The sequence below is a fragment of the Momordica charantia genome, assembly GCF_013281855.1.
Source record: "Momordica charantia cultivar OHB3-1 chromosome 5 unlocalized genomic scaffold, Mcharantia_2.0 BLBB01000005.1, whole genome shotgun sequence".
Lineage (NCBI taxonomy): Eukaryota > Viridiplantae > Streptophyta > Magnoliopsida > Cucurbitales > Cucurbitaceae > Momordica > Momordica charantia.
The window spans coordinates 5,108,809-5,118,522 of record NW_028275163.1 but is presented as its reverse complement, the minus strand read 5'-3'; the positions used below and the strand labels follow the sequence as shown (position 1 = coordinate 5,118,522).

The 9,714-nt window shown below is 33.8% G+C and overlaps 1 protein-coding gene across 1 annotated transcript; it reads left to right on the top strand.

Moving 5' to 3' along the window:
* Window positions 1-4,802: 4,802 nt before the first annotated feature.
* CTL2 (chitinase-like protein) lies at window positions 4,803-7,690 on the top strand. The gene is made up of 3 exons (XM_022282603.2): window positions 4,803-5,330; window positions 5,419-5,578; window positions 6,999-7,690. The coding sequence occupies exons 1-3, from the start codon at window positions 4,946-4,948 to the stop codon at window positions 7,417-7,419; spliced, it is 966 nt and encodes a 321-aa protein (XP_022138295.1). The 5' UTR covers window positions 4,803-4,945; the 3' UTR covers window positions 7,420-7,690.
* Window positions 7,691-9,714: the final 2,024 nt, after the last annotated feature.

The window sequence follows — 9,714 nt, the reverse complement described above, 5'->3', positions numbered from 1 at the left end:
GATCCAAACAACGAAGATATCTTTCGGATGGAGAGTTAGAGAAAATTTCATTAGGTCATCAAAACCTCTCACCAAGCAACCTATTCCCTTCACAACAAGAATAATCTAATGCAATTCTCTTGTACCAACGTTGGAAAATGAAATCTAACTTCTGAAGTGGAGGCAACCATGCTCACGGTTGAAAGATTGCAAACATCACGCATTTTTACATTTTTTTCTCATTATGTCTGCATCAATAGCTAAGAACTCATTGAGCTAAATTGGGTCACATCATCCGACCTGTTCAATGAATATCTCTAATTCTAAATTCAGGTTTTCATGCATGGTAATAAATATGAAGGTAAATTTGTCGATACTTTATGGGATGAGCATCATCTTTTATGGGACAAACACAGTTGTATGAAAATATACGCTCAAGTATCCTATAGAGGTCAATTGTTTAATGGCAATATCATATGCGAAGAAGATAGTGAACAGTACATCAAAAACTCCACGGTTGCGGTGAAGTTATTGCATGAGTTTGAAACTGCAATCAGCAACTTTGGTGGAAAGAATTTGAATGCCTCAGTGCTACTTAGAGTGATAAATGGGTCAATGAAATTTGTCAGACTATACAAATCTAAAGTTTGAAGGGTCAATATAACTTATGTTGACCTCTAGGACTGTTAGGGCAGTACGAACATAATTGTGTAATATTATTTTGTTTTTTTAAGAAGGTAATAGTACCCACCTTATCTCTATTATTAAGGAAATTTTATTTTCCTTACGTTGGAGTGTTTTTTATATTTTATTTTGTATTTTTTTTATTGGACGGAGAGTTAAATGTGAAGTTTTTTTTTAAAGAAAAATATGGCTCGACATTGCTCCATGGTATATAACTTTGTGGCCCACGGTTCAGTAGAATTCAAAAATTTCATGATCGTTCCCCGTTGACACTAGCTCATAAACTAGCAATTGATTTTGCAGGCTTTCCCTAGAAAAGAGACCACAATTTTGGTCCATTCTTCGACAAAGCAAATGATTGCAGTGTTGTCGAGAGACTTTAAGATCCAAACAACTGTGGAGAGAAATGATGCCCGACATAAGAATTCTTTCGGATGGATTGTTATAGAAAATTTCATTAGGCCATCAAAACCTCCCACCAAGCGACCTATTCCCTTCACAACAAGAATAATCTGATGCAATTCTCTTATATCAGCGTTGGAAAATGAAAGCTAACTTATGAAGTGGAGTCAACCATGCTGACGGTTGCAAGATTGCAGACATCACACGTATAATACATTTTTTCTCATTATTCTTGCATCAATAACTACGAACTCATCACAGCTAAATTGGGTCACATCATCCGACAAGCTGAATAAACATCATACGCGGAGAAGACAGTGAATTATACATCAAAGAACTCCACGTGTGTGTCGAAGTTATAGCATGGGTCTGAAACTGCAATCGCCGACCTTGGTGGAAAGAATTTGAATGTCCTAGTGATACTTAGAGTGATAAACAAGTCAATGAACTCAGTGCTACTTAGAGCAATAACCAGATCAATAAAATTTGCCATACTTAGGAAGTATGTGTAATATTACTAAGAATGTAATTTACCCCCTTATCTCAATTATTGAAGGACATTTCATGTGCGGAGTGATTTTTATATTTTATTTTATATTATTTTTATTGGACCGATAGTTAAATATGAAGTTTTTTTTTTAAAGAAAAACATGGCTCAACATTGCTCTACGTATGGTAACTTTGTGGCCCACGGTTCGGTCGAATTAAGAAATTCGTGACCGTTCCCTACCGAAACTAGCTTAGAAACTAGCAATTGATTTTGGCGGACTTCCTAGAAAAGAAACCATATTTTTGGTCCATTTTTTGGCAAAGCAAAAGGAGTGCAGTGTTGTCGAGAAACTTGAAGATCCAAGCAACTGTGGAGAGAAATAATGTCCGACGGAAGAATTCTATCGGATTGAGAGTTAGAGAAAATTTCAGTAGGCCATCAACCTCTCACCAAGAGGATAATCTTATGCAATTCTCTTGTACCAGAGTTGGAAAATGAAAGCTAACTTTTGAAGTGGAGGCAATCATGCTAAGGGTTGCAAGATTGCAGACATCACACATTTATACATTTTTTCTCATTATGTCTGCATCAATTGCTACGAACTCATCACAACTAAATTGGGTCACATCATCTGAATTGACATCTCTAATTCTAAATTCAAGGCTTCATGCGACATCATAAATATGAAGGTGAATTTTTTGATACTTTATGGGATGAGCATCATCTTTTATAGGACGAACATCGTCAGGTAACAGTGATATGAAAATATATGCGTAAGTATCATGTAGAGGTCAATTATTGAATGGTAACATCATATACGCGGAGAATACAATCATCAATACATCAAAACACTCCAAGGTTGTGATGAAGTTATTGCATGGGTGTGAAACTGCAATAACCAACCTTGGTGGAAAAATTTTGAATGAGTCAGTGCTACTTAGAGCGATAAACGGATCAATGAAATTTGCAAGATTATACAGATTTAAAGTTTAATGTGTCACGATGGGCAAAGAAAAAAGTTAGGGTTCGAAGTCAAAGTGAAAAGACAAGGGAAATAAGGAATTTAAGGTACGAAATAAGTATACCAAGGCCTAGTTTGGAGGCCTCCCCTTGTCACAGAAACAGCGGGTAAGTTGAGTCATAATGATTGGGAGATCTCGAGGCTACGCACCTCGAGTCAAGCTCGTGAAACTTCACGATGCAACAAAATGATAAAGCACCATTAAGAATTGAAATCGCGCCACTCTAAACACCAGAACAGTAGGCTAGACCAAGGTCACTTTTGAACCACATATATATAATCTGATTTAAAAAATGTATAAGAACATTTTATAATGTAATATTACCAATCTATGAACTATAAATTCAAATAGTGTCTCATAATCCTTAGGCCAACTCGGCCTACATCAAATTGACTTAGAAAAAATGTATAAGAACATTTTATAATGTAATATTACCAATCTATGAACTATAAATTCAAATAGTGTCTCATAATCCTTAGGTCAACTCGGCCTACATGAAATTGACTTAGAAAGTATGAGTCGTAACTCTATGTAATATTACACTTTTTTTTTATAATAAATGTAATATTACCCACCTTATTTCAATTATTGAAGAAAATTTTATTTTCCTTACTCAGTGAAATTTTATGGTCGGGCTAATAACTTTGTGGCTCATGGTTTGTTCGGATTCAAAAATTTAATGATCATTTCCTCCCTCAATCTAGTTCAAGCAACTCGCAATTGACTTTGCATGATTTACTTGGGGAAAGAGACCACAATTTTGGTTAATTCTAGGATGAAGCAAATGATTGCAGTGTTGCCAAGAGACTTGAACATCCAAACAACTACGGAGGAAATGATGCTTGAAGAAAAAAATTATTTCGGATGGATTAAAGAAAATTTAATTATGTTGGAAAATGAAAGTCAAGTTCTAAAGTGGAGGCAACCGTTTGCTGGATTACAGAAATCAGTGGAATGAACATCTTCGTGACTTCGATTCTACGTAATTCAGAATTTCATGTAGTGTCATGAATGTAGATTTGACGATACTTTATGGGATAAGCATCATCCTGGGATATGACAATTCGTATGAAGATGTATGGGTAAGTCTATAGAGGCCAATTGTTGAGTGGTAAACTGACACATCATATGTGAAGAAGACAGTAAACAAAACATCGAATAACTCAACCACGGCGGTGAAGTTATTGTATGGGTCCAAAAGGTTGTAATCACCAACTTTGACAAAAAGAATTTGAATTCACCAGATAGAAGTATGAAGGGTCAACATAACTTTTGACAGAGAAACAACAAGGAAAGAGAAAAAGTTAGGGTTTTGAGGCAGAACGAATGGAAAGAAGGAATTGAAGGTGCAAAATAAATATATCAAGACCCCTATTTATTGATTCATACGCCTCCCGAACAAATGGTCAGGAAAACAAGGGGGTGTCGTAATGATTGGGAGGTATCGAGGTGGCGCACCTCGAGTCAATCGTTGATCTCGTTAAACGATGCAACAAAATGATAAAGCACCAAGGTCAATTTTGAGCTCGGACCCTCTCCTCTACCTAGGAGTGTGAAAAAAGTAGGACCTGACCCAAAAGTAGGGAGCAAGTTGAATATGAAGTTAATAAACTCTTATCTCTCATTTTCTCATTTTCTCCCATACTGATTACTAGTTGATTACTTAATACTGATTACTAGTTGATTACTTATTGGTCCAAAAAGGATAAAATAAATAAAATGTATTTAAATGGAATAAGCTAAAACTCTTATCTAATAAATTTTTGTTTATGAGCTTGAGACAGATAAGATTCATATGTCAAGTAGCATAGCATATTATGCAAATCAAATATGTTAATAAAATAATAATTTAATGATAGGTCTAATATTTTTAATCAATTTTAAATGTTCTCGACTTAATTAAAATTTTTAAAAATAGAATAGATAAAATTGAGAATTAACAAAAACAAAAAGAAATATTTTCCAATTTGTATTGATTTGTTTGAAAAATATTATCTACTCAAACCAGCGTGTACTTAATTTTCTTCTGGGTTGGGCCTGCCATTGAGTTTCAATCAACCCACCACATTTTCGGGGAAAAGAAAAGAAAAGAAAATTCCAAATTTGCAGGTTGTAGTAGATTCAACAGCACAAGCAATATTCCTCCAATTTAAAGTTTACATTGCTTGCAAATCACTCAAAGTTGGGAGAAGAAACAGAGTAAGAAAAAAGTTTGCAGCAACACTGTTTCTCCTCCAACTCTGAAAATTCTCCCCCTCCTAACCAAGCTGTACTTTCATTTTCCATCCCTTTCCCTCTCAAATGAAGCAATTTCCCCATTCCCATTTTAAATCCCTACCCTCTCTCCCCCATTTCTTCACGCATCGCCATGGAATCCAACTGCCTCTGGCTTCTGGTTCTGCTTCTCGCCGTCACCGGAGCCCAATCGGATCCGGATTCCGAATCCTCCGTCAAGCCATTGGTGAAGGTCGTGAAGGGGAAGAAGCTGTGCGACAAAGGGTGGGAGTGTAAGGGCTGGTCCGAGTATTGCTGTAATCATACCATTTCCGATTACTTTCAGACATATCAATTTGAGAATCTGTTCGCCAAGCGGAACTCGCCGGTGGCCCACGCCGCTGGGTTCTGGGACTACCGATCCTTCATTACGGCGGCTGCTTCGTTCCAGCCGCATGGATTCGGTACCACCGGAGGGAAGCTTCAGGGGATGAAGGAAATCGCTGCTTTTCTAGGTCATGTTGGGAGCAAAACCACATGTAATGTAACCTTCTTCTTTCTTCTTCTTCTTCTTCCTCTATCTCTGTGCGTGTGTGCTTATTGGGGGAAATTTATTGAATGTTTCAGGCGGATATGGAGTGGCGACGGGAGGTCCATTGGCATGGGGACTGTGCTACAACAAGGAGCTGAGCCCTGATAAATTGTACTGTGATGAGTATTTCAAGCTCACTTATCCCTGTACTCCTGGAGTTTCTTACCATGGCCGCGGTGCCTTGCCCATCTACTGGTATGTCTGCATCTGCTCATTCATCATCATCAGTTATCTTAACCCTGTTCCATTTTAAGCACGCCAAGTGTTTGATGAAAGTTTCAATTACTGAATTATATCCTATCCTGCCCTTTCATCAGTTCATTGGTTGTGTTTTCAACTTGAATTTTGATTTCATAGTTACAGAAAGTCATCTAATCATTGAGCTTACTGAAAGTTGTGATGTTTGAATCTCCAATCCTTCTTAACACTAAAAGAATGGTGAAAATAGAGCTGACATAAGTTACTTCAAGAAGTGAGAAGGGTTGGTTAGAGTATTATTTTTGTCTCTATACCTACATTCAAAATAGTTTCATCTTTTAGTTTGAGGTTAATTTACATTTGGCTTAAAAAGAATTAATAATAATTAACTCCAACTCCCATTCAAGAAATGACATCATTAGTTTTTGAGGTTTTTGAGAGCAATTTTTAAGATTTATTGCAAGTGGAGAGACTAAATTCTAACATTTAGTTACATAAAAATTAAAATATAACAAGTACCAACATATAGGGACCAACATGAAATTTTAATATAATTTCATTTTATTCTCCCTTCTCTTGACATCTGTCTACCACCTTGTCTGCGACCTCTAATGAACTCAAACAACTTTTATTCAGTGGAGGGTATAGGTAAATCATATCATTGGTTATCTAATGATGTTATAATGACGGCATAAATGTTTGAGAGATATTGGCATGGTGAAAATTACTTTTACCATTTTCTAAACTCATCGGTATATTATTGTCAAACATTGCTATTTTAAATGGGATTGATTTTGATTTTGGCAATCACCATCCTAATTATGCCCCATTGTTTGACAATTATATACAAGTGTTTTAAGAAAGGACAAAAGTCATTATTGGTTATACCAAAATCACTCCCAAACATGTCTTGAAAAATATGACTTTGGTATAGGGTTTTTGTGATAATAGTAAATTTAGCTTAAATAATTGTAAATTTGTTGCATGATAGGATATGTTGTAAAAATGACGTAAATATAAAAACTTGTATATTAGTAATATACTTCATAGATTTAGCGGTGGTATCCACTTTGCTAATGATACAAAAATAGAATATTAGTGATATACTTTATATTAGTATATCAATAGTGGACGTTATCAATGATACAAAATTAATTATACAAAAATAGTGCATCAGTGGTGTACTTTATATTAGTATATTATTACTTTATTGATTATACAAAAATGGTATATCAGTAATATTCTTTATCGCATAAATGATAACTTTTATAATAGGTGTGTCAATGCAAGTTTATGGATAGTAGAAAAATGATATATCGGTGTGACAACCAATTTTCCAGTTATTATAGACTAAATTTGTAGTTAGAAGCTTGATGGAATGAGTGTGGGGTGAGTGTGGTGGCTTTTCCCATGTCAGGAACTACAACTATGGAAAGACAGGCGAGGCCTTGAAAATTGATCTGTTGAACCACCCAGAGTACATTGAAGACAATGCGACTATAGCATTTGAGGCTGCAATTTGGAGGTGGATGACCCCAGCGAAGAAGAACCTGCCCTCAGCCCATGATGTGTTCGTAGGCAAATGGAAACCCACCAAGAACGACACGCTCGCCAAGCGAGTCCCTGGCTTTGGCACCACCATCAACGTCCTCTATGGCGATTCTGCCTGTGGCCAGGGTGAAGTTGACTCCATGAACAATGCCATCTCCCATTACTTGCATTACCTCGACCTCATGGGCGTCGGCCGGGAAGAAGCCGGACCCCACGAGGTCCTCAGCTGCGCGGAGCAGGAACCATTCGAGTCGTCATCGACGTTGTCCTCATCGTCCTCGTCTTGAGCTTCGTCTTCGTCGTTGTGTACTCATTCTTGAAAAATTATGAATAATTGGATTGGTGGAAGCTCGCGATGATTTGGGTCGAGGTTGTATAAAGCTATTGAATTGAAGGGAAAGAAAGTAGAGAAGATATATATTCCGTGTGTTCCCACTGTGTATATATATCGAAATGATGATGATTTTCCCTTCTGTTTGTTGTTACAAATTTTGATGTTTTTCATTTGTATTTCTGTGTTCTATTAATTAATGTGTTCTTCTAAGTTTGGAATGTGAACCATTTGAGCAGTAGATACAGATATATATAAATTGCATTTTATACTGTGTATTTCTTCACCTGAATTGTTCATTTTGAGCTGAAACCTATGAGATATAAGAAATTTCAGCTTTTTTTTTAACATATATAATAATAACTTTAAAAAAATCCTAATATATAATAGTAACTTTATAAACATATTCTAAGTGTCTTTTAAATTTTCACGATCCTTTCTGGATATGTAGAAAGCTCGTCCCCTCAATATTCATTCGTGTAATTCGAAATTCTTAAGTTGATGCTGTTACTTTTACCCACAAATAACACAATTATATGAATTTTCTAGATAGTAATTATTTTATTTTAAGGAAGAAGAGAACGTCTAAATAAATAATACTTATTCAAATTTTAATTATTTTAAAAATAATTATATGAACATTATACATTAAAACTTTATACACAATAATTCTTGGATGATGAGTTAGAACTGTGACCACCATGACAAATTTTTGCCACATCATTTAATGAACATCGTGACACGTGTAATTTTGAAAAGACGATTTTGCATCCACCTAAACAAAACTACGGTATTTGAAAAACAAGTTTCGTAATTAATATATTTTCAAATTTGAGTTCAGAAAACAATAATATTAAAAAATCGTGAACAATCACTATTATTTACTTTTAAAATATTTTTTAATATTTGTACTAAAAAATATTTATTAATATTAGATTATAAAAACAATAAAAATAATTTACAAAGAAGTGGATAAATTTCTCTCAAAAGTCAAACACAAGTGGGATTTTTGGCCATTGCGACATTTCCATTCGTTTTCGTTTTTGTTTTCGTTTTTTTGTTTCTACTTTTGAATGCCGAGATTATTCGGTGAATTTTTAATATCGCTCTTACCCTTTTTGGGATAAAAATGAATATATAATCATGTTTCTTTTTGTTTTTTAAATTTTGTTTTGAAATTTTAGCTTATAAACACTAGTTTTAGTTATAGGTTTATTTGCTTTGTTATATATTTTAAAACATTTTCAAAATTTAAGCTAGATCTTTAGAATTAAAAAAGTAGTTTTTTATTTTTTAAATTTGGTTGAAAATTCAAAATATGTTGATAAAAAAAGGTGAAAACGGATTAAATAAATTATAAGTAAATCAGCACAGTTTTCAAAAATATAATTAAAAACCAAATAGTTAACCACCAGAGTGATTAAATTAATTGAATCTGACGGAAAAATGTATAAATTTTGAAGTCAAATTGGAGGGGCCAATTTGAATTAGTCCACAAGGTAAGGATTTTATCAATTGCGTAACCTTCTGAACTATTTATCTATTAATTTAATTTAATTTTAAAATATTCAAATATTCAATTTTAATTTTTAATAAATAATCTTTTTGATTGAGGTGTGTGTGTGTTTTTTTTGGGAAGACTTTGGATAATTGTTATGTATAGTTGGTTAAATACCATATTTGGGAATATATCTACATTTTATCTGGGTCCCACCTATTTTCAACGTTGTATTGGATATTAAATGATTTTATTAAATGAATAAAGAGCGTACCATTACTTACAGACTTATATGTAGCTACAAAAACCTAATGCTAGGAATCTGATTATTTTGGACAAATTTAAAATTACCTAAAATTTAATATCTTACGAATTTTATTGACAATTAAATATAGTAGAATCAGATATATATCTCTAATATAAAAATAAAATAAAACTCACAAACTGAATATAGATGTCGTAAAAACTCACAAATTATTTTTTCTTCTATATATAATAAAAGTTCTTTATAAAATAGTAAATTTTTGTTTGTGTTTAATAATTATAGAATAGAATCACATCATCAACATTTGAAATGGTGTTTGGGAATTTGATTTGCTTGAGTTAGGTTCGAATTGACGGAAAAATAACATAAATTTTTATGTACAACATAATCACAATTTTAAAAATAATTTTGAACAAAACTCAAAAAATATTTATGTGACCCGTGAATCTCTTTCTTGTTCAACGAAAGTGTATTTCAAGCTTTTTAAA